The sequence below is a fragment of the Festucalex cinctus genome, chromosome 2 (assembly GCF_051991245.1).
Source record: "Festucalex cinctus isolate MCC-2025b chromosome 2, RoL_Fcin_1.0, whole genome shotgun sequence".
Lineage (NCBI taxonomy): Eukaryota > Metazoa > Chordata > Actinopteri > Syngnathiformes > Syngnathidae > Festucalex > Festucalex cinctus.
In genome coordinates this window covers 7,337,614-7,356,226 of record NC_135412.1, presented here as the reverse complement: position 1 = coordinate 7,356,226, position 18,613 = coordinate 7,337,614, and the positions used below count along the sequence as shown (strand labels likewise).

General features: G+C 38.6%; 1 protein-coding gene across 2 annotated transcripts in view; it reads right to left on the bottom strand.

Moving 5' to 3' along the window:
- abcc4 (ATP binding cassette subfamily C member 4 (PEL blood group)) overlaps positions 1 to 14,997 on the bottom strand; it is a 28,085-nt gene extending 13,088 nt beyond the window's left edge. Inside the window, exons 1-12 of one of the 2 annotated variants that reach the window (XM_077512539.1) lie at positions 14,763 to 14,997; positions 14,261 to 14,371; positions 6,914 to 7,034; positions 6,521 to 6,745; positions 5,928 to 6,017; positions 4,930 to 5,093; positions 3,783 to 3,908; positions 3,022 to 3,271; positions 2,699 to 2,806; positions 1,899 to 1,988; positions 1,624 to 1,815; positions 3 to 97 (exon numbers count right to left, since the gene is read on the bottom strand). In XM_077512539.1, coding sequence (XP_077368665.1) covers positions 3 to 97; positions 1,624 to 1,815; positions 1,899 to 1,988; positions 2,699 to 2,806; positions 3,022 to 3,271; positions 3,783 to 3,908; positions 4,930 to 5,093; positions 5,928 to 6,017; positions 6,521 to 6,745; positions 6,914 to 7,034; positions 14,261 to 14,371; positions 14,763 to 14,836 — 1,646 coding nt within the window. In that variant the 5' untranslated portion in view covers positions 14,837 to 14,997. Of the gene's footprint in view, positions 1 to 2; positions 98 to 1,623; positions 1,816 to 1,898; positions 1,989 to 2,698; positions 2,807 to 3,021; positions 3,272 to 3,782; positions 3,909 to 4,929; positions 5,094 to 5,927; positions 6,018 to 6,520; positions 6,746 to 6,913; positions 7,035 to 14,260; positions 14,372 to 14,762 lie in introns of those variants that run through there. The other variant, XM_077512540.1, reaches the window with a different exon arrangement.
- Positions 14,998 to 18,613: the final 3,616 nt, after the last annotated feature.

Below are 18,613 nucleotides of genomic sequence, written 5' to 3'. Positions count from 1 at the left end.
ACCTGGCCAGGTTGACACGAGCCTTCTGCCCCCCACTGAGTGTGGCGCCACGGTCCCCAATCAGGGTCAGGTCTCCATCTGGGAGCAGTTCCAAGTCCTGCACAACAGCATGGCAGCAGCAGCCAGTCATACAAACCCAATTTTAATTAAGTTGAGATGTTGTGTATAATATAAATAAAAAGAGAATACAATGATCCGCAAATCCTTTTCAACCTCTGTTCAGTGAATACATTACAAAGAGAAGATATTTAATCTTCAAACTTACTTAATCTTACTTAAGATGGGACAGGGGCATGTTTACCACACTCAATAAGCATTTGAGAACTGAGGACTCGAATTGTTGGGAGCTTTGAAGGAGGAATTCTTGCCCATTTTTGCTTGATGTACAACTTCAGTGGCTCAACAGTCCGGGGTCATCCTTGTCGTATTTTGTGCTTCATTTTGTGCCTCACATTTCCCATGGAAGATGGGTCCGGATTGCTGGCCGACCAGTATAGTACTTGCACTCTTATTACAAAGCCATCCTGATGTAACATGCACAATGCTGCTTGGTATTGTCCTGCTGAAATAAGCACCATGAAAAAGACTTTGCTTGGAAGGGAATATATGTTGCTCCAAAACCTGTATTCACCTTTCAGCATTAAGCACACAACATCTATGTTTTCCCAATAATTTGAAATATGGATTTTGTCTGACCGCAGCATACTTATGAACTTTGCCCTCAACCCATGTTAGAGTTTCTGGGTGTTGTTGATATACGGCTTTGGATCTGCCTGATTTTAACTTGCAATAAGTAGATGTAGCCTCAAACTGTGTTAACTGACAATGATTTTTCTGACGTGTTACTGAGCCCACGTGGCAATATCTATTATTTATGTATTTTTATTTAATAATTATTTAAACATGATGCGGGGTCAAGGTCACAGCCACTCAGTGTTGGTTTTCAGCCTTGCTGCTTACATTCAGAGAATTGTCCAGATTTTCTGAATCTTTTGATGATATTATGGACCATAGATGATGAAATCCCTAAATTGCAAATGTGCACAGAAAAACATTGTTGTTAAATTGATGGAGTATTTGTTCACACAGTTATGCACAAAGGGGTGAATCTTGCCCCATCCTGGCTTGTGAAGAACTGAGTCTTTTGGTGATGCTCTTTTTATGTCCATTCATGACACTCACCTGTTTCCAATTGAGTGGTTTCCAGTGGAATGTTCCAAACAGGTTTTTTTTTTTTTAGTATTACTTATCTTTCACAGTCTTTTGTTGACACTGTCTCTGCTTTTTTTTGAAAGTGTTGCATAAAATTCACAATTGGAAAATATTTGCAATAAAACAACAACGTTCATCAGTTGAACATTAAATATCTTTTCTTTGTAGTATGCAGTATTCAATTAAATATAGGTTGAGAAAGGATTTGCAAATCAATGTATTCTGCATTTATTTACGTTTTACACATTTTTACAACCTCATTGGAAATGTGGCCCGGATTGTTACGTAGATACAAAAAATACATGGAAAGGGACACAACAGAGTTTTCAGAACTGTGAGGATAATTATGAGGCACTTTCCACCTGTCTTGGCATGTGAAGAAGAACTACAACAATCACCTGACTTGCTCACCCGCTTTAGAGCACAAGCCCTGAGGACTTTCTCATACATGCGCAGATCCATCTCCTTTCCAAACAAGATGTTGCTGCGGATAGTGCCAGGAAACACCCAGGGCTGTTGGGCTGCATAGGTTAGCTGACCTTTGACCTTCATCGCCCCCTTTTCGACTGGAAGCTCTCCCAAGATTGAGCTCAATAGCGAGGACTGGATCGAGCAAGGGGTGACAAATGAACTCACATATAAAGTCACACCCTCTTCTAATATGTTGTTTTATTTTGTTGGTTTACCTTCCCTGCACCCACTGGTCCAATAACAGCCACTAACTGTTTTCCAGTCAGACTTAGTGTGACATTCTGCAGACATGGAGCATCAAGACTCTATGGAGGTGGCACACATATGAGGACATTTAGTCATGTACACGTTAAAGATTTTGTCCCAATCATTCAATCGTTTTTTCAGAAAGTAACAATTGGACAGGCTATGCATACTGTAACTACAATTTAAAACATTGTTATTATAAGTTAAATTAAATTTGGTCATAGGAAATATACACTATTTCTTATGTCACTTTTAAATATCAATATTCATTATTTTTCTAGCATGTTCAGTTTCCTAGCCAAATCCATATAGTATAAGCAAACTGAAAACAAAAGTCAGTGAAACACAAATTGTCAAAACCTTCAGCTACAATGAATTTACAGTAGGAAAATGGCCAGTTGGATATCCAACGACAAAGCGATCGCAAGGTTAAAATGCGGAAACATACATTGGGAGTGTAAAAGCAAAGGCGGCTGATCATGTTTGGATCACTTGTGACATGTAACAGCCAGGTGCTTGTAATTGAATATTCGTCTTATCATTTGTTATATAATCAACTTTTGTGCCTCATCTATGAAATGCAGATCTTAAGTAAACATTGATGTCGCGCGCATTTTTGCTGGGCAACCTGTTCGGTACCGGTTTTAATTGAAAACCAACGGAGGCCGTGTGCTGTGGATAAGCGGAGGTGTGTGGTGCTATTTGGTGCTAATGGAAAAGCAGCATTCGTGTAGTGTAGTGGGTCTTTTTACAGGCTGACGATTCTAACCTTGTCCCAGTAGCACATAAGGTCTTGGATCTCAACGGCAGAATCTTGCTTCTCGTCAAGCGACAGAGGGGTGCTAGTCTTTGTCATCTCATCCAGCAACAAGAACTCCTTGAACAAAATACACGGGCAAAGCTATGAACATCTTTGATTCATTAAGAACACAATCTGCTGCCGATTGATTGGATAGAGTTGCATGATGGCAAATTTGGAAGTTCTCACATGATCAACTGAAATTCAGTGCTAAGAGAAGCACAGTCTGTTTCTAAAATCTTATAAATGGACCCCCATATTTCAAACGCTGACAAGATTGTACGACGACGGACCTGGATTCTCTGAATGCTGACACGGGTCTCAAAGAGCTTCTCTATGGCGTTGGGAAAGAAGAGTGTGACAGTGAGGCGCACTGCCGTGTACAGTGACACAGTCACAAAGACTCGGCTGGCTGAGATTTTGTTCCCCAACAGGACATAGAGGGTGAAGGTGATGAAGACGATGACCTTGCTGGCACAGAAGAAGGAGGCCATGTTGAGGCCACGCAAATACGAGCTCATCATGATCTGGTGGATCTCCTTCCTACAGACAATGGAGGAAGATGATACTGGTGATAATGATGATGGAGATGAGGGGGAGGAACACAGAAATTAAAAGCCAAATGACTGATGGAAGAACGATGAACATTTTATTCGGTAAAACTGCATAATCTATTTTTGTCTATGCAACCTATTGCTTGCCTTGTTGACAACTTGACAGTTTTTGAGGCATCAAACTATGACCATCCGATTCAAATATTTCCTACCACATATCCTGTTTATGGACAAGCAAGTTTAAGCTTGACCTTATTTAGGATGATTGTGGTAAAAAGGTACACAACACTCTGGACTGATTTTCATTCAGAGGCACATATAGGTTGTGCAGGTGTGTCCAATGTTGACAACACAAATGCATATGTTCCCAAACTGGACACTTTTGTTGAGGTGAACATACCATATGAAGTGTCATGCAAAAATCTCACCAATCATTTGTAAACACTTTCTCCTAATTATTCAATTATTCAGTGCTGGCTGTGACAGAACATAAATTTCACCTTCTGACTTCTGTCACCAAAGCGGCAAATGGTTTTTCCCAGGCATACATCTTGATGATCCTAATTCCTGACACCACCTCATTCATTGTGCGGATCCTGCTGTCAGTAAGGCTTGCCGTTTTACTCCTGCACATGAAGGGGAGGAAGGTTACTGAAAAGAGGTTAACACAATTAAAGACCCTGTAAAGTCAATTCAAGATAATTGCAGAAAATGTGCAAAGAATGAGAACTATGTAATGTTCAATTGTGGAGAGCATTAAACACTTTTTTTGATTTAACAGCCAACATGTAGACATGGGCTTCGCACTGGCGTGGCCGCTTTGGAGTACCTCATTGTTGGCCATAAGTGTGCACAAGCCACGGAGAATGAGATGAATTAACGTGGAGGGTAGATTTTTTTGTTTTGTTTAGCATATCCTCACATAATTCAAGAGAATAATTTCATTATTCATAATTTCATATACTTGGCCAATTTTTTAATCATTCAAATTTGGCAGGATTGTTATCAACACTTTTCCCTGTCGTGTGTCAAATTTAGAAGACAAATTTACATTCACTTCGCTGGGATTAAAGGAGTTTTGTCAATTCCTCATTTTGAAAGACAGCACAAATAAAGTTTAGATGAACCGAGGATCAACAAATGTGAACAAATTTATTCTTAAGTCAATTTAAGGCAGTAAATAAATGAAACACAATGCGTTTTAGGATGCTGATCAACTTAAGATGTGTTTGTCTTTAGTATGCAGTGCGTTTTCCCATTGGAAATTGATATCAAATTACCTTGTGGAAAAACATCTGATCCAGAGCAGAAATGCTGCCAACATAGACACTTAACTGTATAAGTAAAGTTAAAAGTTAAATTCTATTTTATTCTATTCTATTCTATTCTAAAATATAAAAACAGGCATAGTTCTCCACCAAAGTCTGGTGGAATTACAAATTGCATACAATCAGGATCATTAGACTTTAGAGATTCCACTATAAGCCATTTCTTATTTCTGAAGTTTCTTAGTTGAGCAGATCCCAATGTTGTTTCCATCCAAAGTACTGTTATATAAAAACAACTCTTCTTAACAGCGTTCTTGGATTGTGGGTTTTGCTGGCTTTGGTTGTTAGGAATCAAAGTTATGAAATACTGAAATGCTACCTGAACTTGGAAAACAGCCTCCCAAAGAGGGTCTGCATGGGCATTAGGAACATGAGGACTACCATGCCTGCCAGGCAAGATGGACCAATCTCCAGCCACAAGAGTCCCACTACAGCTGCTGCCTGGAGGGGCCCCACCCACAGGAAGTGCAGGAAGAGTGTCACCTGGTGCAGAGAAAAACACAAATCATGGGAAAGGGCAGCTCAGGATCCTAATCACATCAGCGATAGAAGATAACACTGGCTGAAAACATTCCCTGAGCTAAAATCAAATAACCATAATGCAAAACCATTAGAAAGGTACACATGTGCACCTCTTTACACACTGCAGTTGACAGGTAACACACATTATGACAAAATAGACACCCAAACACTTTTTAGTACGATCACTCTTTTCATGCTGCACTGGACTTCCTGTTGTGCAGTGGTTCTCAAATGGGGGTAGATGTACCCCTGGGGGTACGTGAGATTTCAACATATAATTTAAAAAGTTCATAGAATTAATTTTATATTCAGTGGCTATTCTATTTCACTATCCTAAAAAAACAGCATCTCACCCATACCAGAATCGTTCAACCCAACTTGTCATATATGCCACCTAGAATCACCTGTATTACTACTTGAAAACTTGATTTAAGATTCTGTTAATTATTTATTTTCTAAAATGGAGCTTTACTATGATTCCAAGAGAGAACGCTTCATGCTGATATTCATTTTTATGTGCACAAATCTTTATTTATATCCACACATCTTCTGAACTGCTTTTTGCTCACAATTTATTCATTTATTTATTTTTAGCTATTTATTTTTATTTCCAAATAGTTCAAGAGAGACCACATAAATACACAAAGAGTTCCAAGGTTTTTAGTAAATCGGACAATGATGGCATCGCACTTGGTTTTAAACCCCCCCAACCAGAAACGCTTTATGAAAAAACATTTCACAGGTGCTACATCACTGAAAAAAAGTTGAGAACCACTGGCTTTGTGTATGACTTACTTCATCAAACTTGTTGACATCATTGGAAAGCAGGTTCACAATCTGACCTGTGGTGGTCTTTCCCATTGCAGAACAGCTGAGACACAAAGCCTAGTTTTGTAAAACAAATTCAGTTCAGCAAAAAAAAAATAAAAATAAAAAAATACAACCAAATATCCCAAATGTAAGCTAAGTGGTATAGCTCAATTTTGTGATATCTGTACCAACAACACTGTCAAAAGTTTCAATATACTTTCTTATGATACTGAACAAACAATTGTGTCCAATCTTTTAGTATGTGACTGTAGTGTGCCTACAGGTAAATATTGTGACAAAGGACAACTAAGCAGGATATTCAGAATAGTTTGTTCTATCTTGATGGCATGTTTATTGACAGAAGACGATGAAGTGACATAGTGAAATAGTGCCACCCTTTAAGTGCTAACATTGTGGTGAAATGTCGATAAAAGTGCACCAAAATCGAGACATTCCGCAACTTTTAATAATGAACATGTCAGTGAGAAAACTTGGCGGCACTTCACATGTGTACTTTAAGAATCAGCAGAGGCTTTGTTCTCTCATTAAAAACTTAGGTAAAGCGCTCACACGCCTACCTTTTTATAGATCATGTGACACATGGCCACTCTGATTTTCATGCCAACTCGTTGGACGTGGAAGAAGTAGAGGTGGTGCAGCAGATTCAGGCCGATGGTGCAGATTGACAACCCGGCTGCGTAGCCGAAGGCCTCATTCAGTGCTGCTTTATTGTCCGGGTTATAATCCTCAAAGTAGCGGATCAGGTACCCTAGGAGGACTGGCTGGATCACCTTTATCACCTCCTGGCATAGAAGAGGAAATAAAGATAAAGTGAAGAGGCAAGTTCTTGTAAAACAGTGACTCACTCTTACTTGTTACTTAAGTGTGTAACAGGATGCTCTGATTCTAATCTGTGGTTATAACATTTCTACACATATATTTACTTGCAAATGTTTAACTCCGCAACTGACCTCAACAAGGGTAAACAATCCCAGCACTGAATATATCTTCCAAAAACACCTAATGATGACGCTTGAGAGTTTTGGTTTCCGCAATTCTTTGGTGGCCACCTGGACCTCATGATCCCAGTATCTGTGAAGGAAACAGAAAGATGAGCCAGGCAGGTAATTTATCTGATTGCCAAGGGTAAAGTGCTCTCCTCTCCCCCAGGTCATATTTTCACCAGCCAAACACAAAAAGGTCATAAATGAGATTTTTAAAACAATCGGAGACACGACCATATACACACTGTTTCAAACTATGCAAATGTTTTTTTCTCAGATTTTAATAGTCTTTGCAAATAGCAATCAGCATAATTTTCAAGTCATCAACTGTTAGATAATTATTTGAATGTTTTTAAACCTATCTCCCAATGACTACAGAATTTACTTTCAAAAATAAACTACGTAGTATTTGTTCAAATGGCTGTTCCAAGTTAGGAAGGCGCAAAAGTTATTAGGAAAAAAAAGGCAGAGAGCGAGAGAAAACACAATACTTATTGTATATCATACTGAAAAAATCTAAAAGAAACAGAAAAAAAACAACTATTGTATAACATACTTTTGCACATATTATGCACAGCAATATTTCAAGACATCTTATAAGTTGGCTGTATTTGCTGCAATCAAAAGCTATTTCAATCAAAAACATTCTAACCGGTCAAGTTACTTTTCAACATATGGCTTCTTATTTGATAGTCGCTTCTCAATTCTTGCAGCCACTGTACAAGAATGCAAGACAAAAATGATATTTTAGATATGGAAAAAGCACAAAATTTGTGATCTAATATAATGTATGACGGGGTTTACAAATCATGTGGGCCAGTGCCACAATTATTAGCACCCCTGATGTTAAAACCCTGTACAACCCCTTTTTGCCAACAAAACAGCATCTAATCTTCTCTTATAATGTTTCACAAGATGGGAAAATACAGAAAGAAGGATCTTCGACCATTTGTCTTTGCACAATCTCTAAATCATACAGCGACCTGGGCTCTTTCCTCTCCATTTCATCTCACTCCACAGCTTTTCAATAAGGTTGAAGTCTGGGAACCGAGATGGCCATGGGAGGAGCTTGATTCTATGTCTGCTGAACCATTTCTATCATTTTCAGTGTGAGAAAGAATACGCTTCTACAATAAAAATTGAATTTGCGTTAAGGCTTTTCACACATACCACTTTAACCAGGGGTGCCAAATTACTGAAGGCACTGCACCTGTAATATGCAAACATCCACAGTAGAAAACCCCAAGGCGGTATGCCTGAATTTTGTTTGCCTACTTTTGACACTAATAATCCTCATGTGTTTCTACGGAAACTTGCAAACCCAACGGTAAACCATTTTCATCCTTGGTTTTAATCTCTTTTGACTAGCAGATAGGTGTGTCAAAGCAGGAAAATGTCAGTAGAACACCGAACTATAAAACATTGTCATATACAGTAGCTGTGAGTAGTCAGTCAAATGTTAATATCAAATTTTCTGATGACTATAATTTTAAGTCTTTTACACACCAATAACAGCCCCTCTGTTTATTTTAATAAAATATCCTCTTTGTTTGTTTTTGTGTGAAATGAACCACCTCTTTCTTAATACCGCCAATGCCAAGGAACTAATTAGGGGTGTGCAACTCTTCAATGAAAGACAAAATTTGATACATATTCTAATCAATAGGGTAAGATTTGATTAAAGGCGGTTTGATTTTAAAGGGGACTGATTCGATTCAGTTCAATTCAGTGGGCTTAATTACAATTCGATTTGACTTGGTAGAGCTCAGCTTGAGAGGTTATGCTCATGCAATGAGTTTCGACATACATGAACCAGCCTGTCAGCATAGTAATGTGTAATTTCTTTCAAAACTATATCGCTCCAATAAAAAACGATTCGATACGTATCTTCTTGATACATTTTAACGTGGAATGATTCGATTCAGTTAGATTGAAAATGCACTTGCTTCTTTTGTGTGTGGGATGGCAGCATGGTTTGGCTGGCTCACCGTATGAATAAATAACATAAATAACATAAATAACATAAATCAACAATTCTAAAAAAAAAATTGAAAAAAAGTTAATTTCACCATGAAGATGATGTTGGAAACACTATCCTTCTCTTGCCAATATTTGATAAAACTGTAGTCACAGAATAACAGAGGATCCTTTTCTGTTATATACACGGTACTGTACATCTAAGAGTAGGAGACCATGCAGAGCAAGCAGCTACAAAAGTGAACATTTAAAAATATATCTTGGGTAGAATGTGGTCACTGTCATCTGCCATTTTATATTTTAATATGTTCTTTTAGCTTCCACTGTTTGAATAGGCCACCTGTGCTTTTAACACTGAACCCAGAAAATTCTCCATATTGATATAATGATGAATATTCCTAATGTCTGTGTTTCTACAGAACAAAGAGTCAGAATGAAGGCGCATTTAAAGTTGGATTGACCAGGCGGCATAAAGTGGGTTCTACTAACAGTATCCCATTTCACAACGAGATTCTAAAAATAAATGCCGCTTCAGAGGTGCAAAGAGAACAGCAGTCCATTCATTCGCCTGTAACTTTCATAAGGAAGTTATCACCGAAGAGGGACATAGCTGTGTCTGTGTGCAAGGCTGCGAGCTCACACAACGAATAAAGGCCCTTACAAACAGAAAATTAAATTGGTGACATGAATGGGCCAGTTACCGGTCAAGGTTTCAATAACTGCCAACAGTCTCTGTCATCTAGGGCTGGGCGATAGGCTGAAAAGTGTATCACAATAACACTAAGCACTGAGCAACCGGCATCAAATAGGTTGGCCGAGGGTATCAACAGCAGTTGATGACAGAAACATTGTGAGAGCTGTGCGAAAACACCCAAAGACAACTGTCGGTGACATGAATTCTCAAGTCAAAACCAAACATTCAAAACCAATTTACAGAAAAATGCTTCCAAACTAATCGGGAGTAGCTCCATCGTGCAACAAGCAATGACCCAAAACACACTGCCAACAGAACAAAAGACTTCATCAGGGGAAAAGTGGAAGGTCTTAGACTGGTCAAGTCAATCGCCGGAACTTAACCCAATAGAGTATGTATTTTATCTCCTGGAGAGGGGACTGGAGGGACAAACCCCCAGAAACAAACGAGAACTGGAAGAGGCTGCACTAAAGGTGTGGAAAGGTTTTCAAATAAAGAATGCAACACTAACGTGCAACATTTGCATATGTGGAATAAACAAGGTTATTGGGCACATTTTTGCAAATTTTCATCCCCAACCCTGATGGTGATCATGAAACCTAAAAACGGAAGCCACTTTCACCCCACAGGCACACGATCTGTAGGGCATTTATAGTTTTACTTGCCTGTGAGGGTCGGACATGGCTAACACCGGAGCCAGCACCGCCAAGTTTGACCCTCCTCGCTAGACTCATGAATATTAATTAAGTGTGGTGACGTATATCGTGCGGTTCCTCCATCCAGAGCTCCCAATTAACCTGCCATGCATGTCTTTGGAATGTGGGAGGAGACAGGAGTACCTGGAGAAGACCCACGCAGGCACGGGGAGAACATGCAAACTCCACCCAGTCGACTCAAAATTCAGTAGTGGCACCTTGCAAATGTTGCCAATTTTTTGCACATTCCTGTGTGACAGTTTGACTGCATTGATTAGTGTAGTTCCAGCACCCTACATATTTTTATAACTGTCATTGATCAATATTCTAAAACACCAGACACTTTAACGTGGTCAAGGACTTTCTGTATCACTTGAAATGGAGTGACGATTACCTGTATCACCTGCACAACCGTCATTGTATTGTGATTACCGCACTACTGGTTACTTCATCTTTGCTTAATGATTCTCAGCATTGTTTGCACAGCTGTCGTGCGTTGATACTACAACAGCACAAATGGTACCCTTTCATTATATAAAGACTCTCTAGTTTTGTGTCATGTCGCGTCTTTGTCGTTGGTTGTTACTGCAATATTAGTGTAGCTCATACTACCGGATACAAATTCCATGTGTGTTTTACATACTTTTCAAATAAAGATGATTCTATCTTATTCTGATATGATCTCAAAAGTTGTGAGATTTAAAGGTCAACTTCATATACAAATCCATATCAGTACCTTTTACACCCAGAACAGGGATACACACACACACACACCCACACACCCACACACACACACGCAACTTTGACTTGCTCCAGAGCGAAAATGAAGATGTGACAGTTTTTACACCAAGCATACATGCACATCTACAAAAATAGACATTATAGTTAAATTAATACCAGTACATTCAAATCTGTTCCATACAGATTGATGAGTTTAGAATGAGTGTGTATCATTCACATTATCAGCTGCTACACAGAAAAGACACCGCACTTTATTACACATTAGAAATGCAGCTGCTTGCCATAAAATGGACATGAAATCTCATTTTGCACACCCTCTACAACACTTTCAGCTCACAGTCTTTGCTAACGTGGTGGGGAATTGTGATTAAAAACATTATGGTAGTGGCCTGAACTGAGATGATATCACCAACAAATTTCATGGTTTACAGTTCCAGTTCAAATTAAATTCTACAGTTGCATAGTGGTAAATGAAAAACCTCCTTGATTGAAAACCAACAACAACAACAACTAAGGTCTTCCAGTAATTAGAATGCATATCGCTGTTATTGGGTTGAAACATCCTACGTTGAAATTTGATATTTTTTTTCATCAATAGATACTAATACAATTTTTTCAAATTATTGACCAATAAAAGTGTTAAAAATAGCTTGCTCTATCTGAAGATGCAATGATAATGGCTCAACAAGGAAATGCAAGGTTTTTTCTGATGTAAAATGGAATGTGAGACTATGAGTGAGTCATTAACCAGACGTTGCTAAGTTGTGAATTGCTTTTGTAGTTAAACATCATATGTTGCACTATGTACTTGCAAGATAAATATTTGACCAACAACTTAACAAGTCTTACTATATGGGGTATATGTCACGAAGAAGGCGGGACTTCCGACTTCTGAGTTTCACACATCAACGCTGTTTCTGGTTGCTGTTTACGACGTGTGGGCCAAGTGCCGTTGCTTGCGCTTCTTGTACCCCTCGGGTGCACGTTCCCGTCGACGGGTGCGAGTGTGTAGTGTACCTGTCTCATTTGTCCGAAGCATTTCAGAGAGTTGAGACACCGTGCGCGCTCCCGCCGATAGGTGATGGGCGATTGGGGGGCACAGGGGTGGGTGTGTGAGTGTTGGAACGCGGTCAGCGGTGGCCGTAAATGGCGCTAATGTGTGAAACCCGGAAGTCCGTGGCATCAACAATGCCATTACCTCTTGTTTGGTAATCAAAGAGGGTGAGATTCTCTATTTTGCACCTTAGCCACATTTCATGCATTGCATTGCAATCACAAATGAGATGGGTCGGCATTTTAAATAACGAAGAAATATCTTTTCATGTACCAACAGCTTCACAATTTTGTGGTGACACAAAAATATGGCTACTTCACAGTCTATCTAGTACAGTCCAAACTATGGCCCGGGAGGCATTTGTGGTCTGCCAGAACTTCACGTATTTCTTTTATTTTTTTGCAGCTCACAATAAATGGATAAATAAATAAATAAATAAATAAATAAATAAATACATACATACATACATACATACATACATACATACATACATACATACATACATACATAAAATAGAAAAAGTGTGGTGTCAAAAAGGTTGATTGCGCGACAACCGCATCCCCCCATTATGATGTCCTTGACAGCTACTACTACTACTACTACGACTATACATACATATATATATTAGGGATGTGAATTGCCTAGTACCTGACGATTCGATTCGTATCACGATTCACAGGTCACGATTCGATTCGATACCGATTAATCCCGATACGAATTTATAAGGCAAAACTTTGCTTTTTTCTTATACCTTTGATTAGGGACTTTTAAACAGCTTTAATTAAGTGTTTTTTTTTGTTTTTTTGTTTTTTTAGTAAATTTTGTAACCTATTTTTATTTATTTATTTTTTTCCTCTGAATGTTAACTACTGTTTCTTGATGCTTATGTGTTGTCTTTCCTCGTGTAAAGCACATTGAGTTGCCTTGTGTATGAAATGTGCTATACAAATAAACTTGCCTTGCCTTACGAATTTATAAGTCGATTGTTGCGATTTTTTTCATTCAAATTTAGAAAATACTAATCAGTAAGCTTGTAGAGTGTAAGATTTATATGAAAATGTATTATTTATTTATCTGAAATTTCAGTCTTATAGAGGTTGTAATTTGTTTTATGTTTGAACAGCATTGAAATAAAATATTAAGGCTTAATGTTCCGTTCATATAACATTATTCCATGCTTAAGGTGTGAATCCTAAAAAAAAAAAAAAAAAAAAAATCGATTTTGCCGATTATTGAATCGATTCGAGAATCGCTCGATGTAGTATCGCGATATATCGCCGAATCGATTTTTTTAACACCCCTAATATATATATATATATATATAGTATTTTTTTTTGCACAAGATATATATGTGACATTTAAATTGAGCAAAAGGCTATGAGTAGCTTTTTTTTTTTTTTTTGCACAAGCTTTGTGGTATTTAGGTTATGTAAAAGCCATAAGTAGTTTTTTGTTTTTGTTTTTTGTACAAGTTATGTATGGCATTTATATGCAAAAGATATGACTAGCTTTTTTTTTAACAAGCATGTTAAATTTACGTTAAAACTGATTAAAAATTTGTGTATGTTATTTCTGAACATTTTGCACAAGGTTATTTTTGGAATAAATCAAACCTTTTTTAAATGTCTTTTTAACTTTTGATTAAAATCGATTAAAATCGTAATCGTCCAGAATGACAGAAAAGAAAATCGAGATTTTATTTTTTGGCTATACCGCCCAGCCCTAATAGAGCGTATAAAAACAATATTTTATTGCTGCCATGATACTGATTGGTGACCAGTTCAAGGTGCAGTCCACCTTTTTTGCCTTAAGTCAGCATTGGATAGGCTCCAGTAGCCCGTAACCCTGAACAAGATAAGCGGTGTTGAAATGCATGGATTGATGGATTTAATTGCTTCATGGATTGGCTTTGGTTTAAGTGTTAGTTAACCCCACCCCAACCCGCCCCCCGTGGATGGTACTAAGAGAAGAGAAGATCCTATGACTGCAATCATTCTACTATAAAATCATAGTCGCTACAGGGAATTGGCCCACCATGTGATGTGAAAATTAAATTAAGCTTTGAGCAAGTTTCATTGAGTCCGAAGCAATTTCTCAGAGCCAAAGTCGTACTAGTATTGTGTGAGCACAAAAGTGGTTGTGATAATTTGTACCTTTGCAGCTGCTGCCCCAATCTCTCTGAGCTGTCCTCCGCCAACAACGGGTACATGTCATCCTCCTCCAGCGAGCGCTTGTATCCAGCGCGGAACAGAGGATTGAGCCACCTGACCAACAAGACGTGTAAAAACGGTCATACCACTGTAACAATACCACTGTAACAATACAACAGCATGAAACGCCAAGTGAATGAATGTTAGAGGTGCCAAGTAACATTGACACAGCTCCATGACTGTGAACTTGAAAGGGTTGTTAAGATTTGAAGGCAACACAAATCAAAACCATAGAGAGGAACTCATTCAAATCAGTCCAGTTACACTTCACATTAGGGCACCGAGTCGTCACGTTCGGTTGCCAACCTGTGCGAGTATCGATTCCATAAAAGGCTTATGAAGTCAACACAAAATATTTGAAGGAAAAAAAAGAGAGAGAGAGAAATACACTACATCATTGCTAAATTATCCGGACTGCTACGGTTTATCTTCCGGGGTGTCTCACCAGAAAAATAACTTGGAGAGGAGATTCGCCGACGCTGCCGGGTTCGTCTTGGCATCTTTACTGACATTTTCCATTGTATTCGACCCCAAAACAGTTGTCACGACTACTTCCTCGCCCTTAGAATTACACCTAAAGGCGACGTCGACGCATGTTACGCGAAGTTAACTAGTTGCAACGTGTGTTACGTATGGCATACAGCTGCAGGGAAGACTTTCTCACATCATTACGGTAAAGGAAAAGAAAAAAAGGATTCGCATTGACTCCTCCCACACGCCACCTGATTGGTGGAAAGTGACGGCCAACCGGTCTTTTCCTCGACTTGTATGTCATTGGCAGAAAGGAGCACTCCAAAAGGGAGAATTAAAGGCATAGTGAAACGGATTTCATAAATTACGGTTTTCGTCACACCAGTGTGTCCACAATGGATCTGAAAAGGCTTTCCTATGTACAGATGTTGCATTATGGTCACTTTCACATGTTATGTGACTACAAGGACCTGTTTTATTTTCCTCTTATTTTATTGTCATCTGAGAAATGTTTTGGTACATTTGATACTGTACATGTTTTTGTGTGGGGGAGAAAAAATAACTAATAACTATAATAATAATCATCATCATAATAATAATAACAATTATAATAATAATAATAATCCATGTTCTTTAGGCCTATACTGCCAACAAAAAAAGTCTGTTGGGTTTACATTAAAAAAAAAATATATGGACATTGGTTACACACAAAATCATATTTCATCAACATGACTTCAGTTAGTGCAATATTAAGGTTTGGTGAAACATGATTTATTACCATAAATCCATAAACTCTTTTTTTTTTTTTTTTTCCAGTGTACTGCTCGTCCTCAACAAAGAGAACCAAAAAGCTTGTACTGTACGTTGGAGTTTTAACATGTTCACGTTGTTGTTTGTTTAAAATGTTCACTCTCTGCACGTGGCCGCAAAAACGAAAAATGATGACAAGTTGAAGAAACGGTTAATATGATTGGTAATAAAAAATAAAAGCCCAGAACAATCTCCAAACAAATGAAAGGTGAACTCCAACATCAGTGTCAGATCGCACCATCCGTCATTGCTTGAGCCAGAGTGGGAGACACATGGGAGACAAAATCATAAAAAGCTAGACCGGAATTTTTCCAAAACTGCATGATGTCGAGCCACAAACAAGGTTGGGGAATCCAGGTCAAGAAAGTAAAAACCCTGCCACAGATTGGCTTTAGAGATGCTTCTACTCTACTCCACTTCTAGTCATTTGGCAGTAAAAGAGCTTGTCTCCACCTGTTGAGTAGAAGCACCTGTTACTAAAGCCAAACTGTTTCAGGGTTTTTACTCTCTGGACCTGGATTCCCCAACCCTGGCCACAAAGCTTCTGGGTGAATATCATAGATGCCATGGACAGACTAGAAGAAAAAAATGGAACTTTTTGGCAAGTTCTATGTTCACAAACACAAAAATAAAGCGAGATAAGAAGAACACTGTCCCTACTGTGAAATGTGGAGAGGCTCTGTGAAGTTCTGGTGCCGCTTTGCTACATCTAGCACGCGGTGCATTGACTCTTGAACCTGTGCAGGGTACAATGAAATCTCAAGACTATCAAGGTTTTCTAGAGACAAATGTGCTTGGTCTCGGTTGTGTTGCAGGTTATGTGTCTGGCATTGAGATAATAACCTCGAACACACAGCTAAAAATAGCCACAAATGGCTAAGAGCAAAACCTTAAGACTGTTCTGAAGTGGCCTTCTATGAACACTGATCCAAATCTAAATGAACATCTGTGGAAGAAGCTCTAACATGCCGTCTGGAGAAAGCCGGAGGCAACTGCAGCAGTCTACTGGGCCAAAGTAGTGCAGAAGTCTCACTGAAAGTTACAAAAATCCTTTGATTGCAGTGATTGCCTCAAAAAGTTGTGCAAGTGCAACAAAATATTAAGTGAGCGGAACCATCATTTTTGTCCAGGTTTGTTTCATGAATGTTCTTGTTGTTGTTATTTTAATATAATTCTGTTGAATTACAATTCAATATCTGATTATCACTGGTTCATTATCAACTTTTTATTTATTACTTTTGTTCAGTTATTTCTGTGACCATTGTGGCTTTTTCTTTTCTTAACAGAGGACCAACAATTATGTCCGTGTGTGTAGCATTTACAGTAGTGTTGTTCCGATACCGTTTTTTTGCTCCCGATACCGATACCCAGCTTTGCAGTATCGGCCGATACCGATACCATACCGATACTGAAGTTTTTTTTTCTTCCTCATCATGAAAAAGCTGTCCTGCTATTGGTTCAGAGCATTCAAGGGCCAATAGGATATCTTAGATCGGCATGCAGTGAACATGTTACATATCAGTGAATACACACCAGCAAGACACAAGATGCTGCATCCAAAATCCTATATTAGCGTTGGAATTAATGGTATCGGCGTGTTACTTGTGAGTAGTCACCGATACCGATACCACTGTTTTAATGCAGTATCGGCACCTCTGCCGATACCAGTATCGGTATCAGAACAACACTAATTTACAGCCCAACAAACATGCCGTCTGTGCACACTGATTTTTCAGAATACATTTGTGAAGGTGGAAAGCATTGGACGTTGGAGTAAAAAAAATGATTGTTGATCCATAAGACAGCCTGAGGCTGCCAAAGACCTGTGAGTTAGCTACAAATTCCTTCGATGAATACATGTTCTGTAAGAGCCATTGGGCGTGTCACTGTGTCTTTGTTGATAAGTTGGTATCTGATATACATACCTGACCAGGGTGAAGGAAGGCAAGCTATGTTGTGTTCCTACTTAAAGAAACAACTCAGTCTGAAACTTGGAAAAGAGACATTCAGGTGGTCTTCGCAACACAACAGGTTTTTATCTTCTACTAAATGCGGGGTGACCCAAAATGATTACAACCCATACAAGTGCCTGTTAATTCTACAAATCACGATGGAATTGCTTTATTTGTTACACAAATATGGTTTGATAGCAATCCAGTCCTGTAAATTTGAGCTTTCTAGTCTATGTGTTCTAGATTTTATCATCTTTCCAAAATGTGCTCCAAATGTCCATCTTGGTGCTTGAGACACTCTTGGATGCAACTTGCAAAATTGCAAAAAAAAAAAAAAAACACACTCTTCCTTGAAATAGCCCTTATCTTGGCTTTAATTTCTGCCTTCAGGTCTCCTGATTATCTGGGGGTTGTTCTCAAAATCCAGATTAACTTATTTTATTATTATCATTTTTTTTTTTTTTTACAAAAGCAATGACGCATGACAACTTTGTTTTTTTTTGTTTTTTTCGCTATGGCCCTTACATGATCAAAATGTGCCTCACTAATCACTGTGTATTGTCAAGCTCCTGGCTGCGCCTCCGAATCAAATACTGAGGGTTGTGAGCAAGAGAGTTCCTGACAGCATCATACATTCCCAGCAACCCTAACACTCAAACATTGTCCACTTTGGATCCTTTCAGCTTTCTTCCTTTGGTCCTGCATTTTTGACCCATGTATAAATCAGAATTTTGCTGGAGTAACAACTGAAATTGAACTTTCTTAAAAATTTTGCCTGCACAGATTTAAATGACCTCTGCTCAGTTGTCCAAGGCATTTTCAGAAAAATATATTGAAGGTTTTTGTTATCCCTTTCTTTCAAATATTCTGAGAGAAAGAGAGAGAGAGAGAGAGAGAGAGAGAGAGAGAGAGAGAGAGAGAGAGAGAGAGAGAGAGAGAGAGAGAGAGAGAGAGAGAGAGAGAGAATGAAGTTTCGTTTTACAAGAATTGGAGAGTGACGCTACGGCGCACTTCTCGGTAATAACCAACGCAAGAGCAAAGGCAGAAAACCCAACTGACTCTC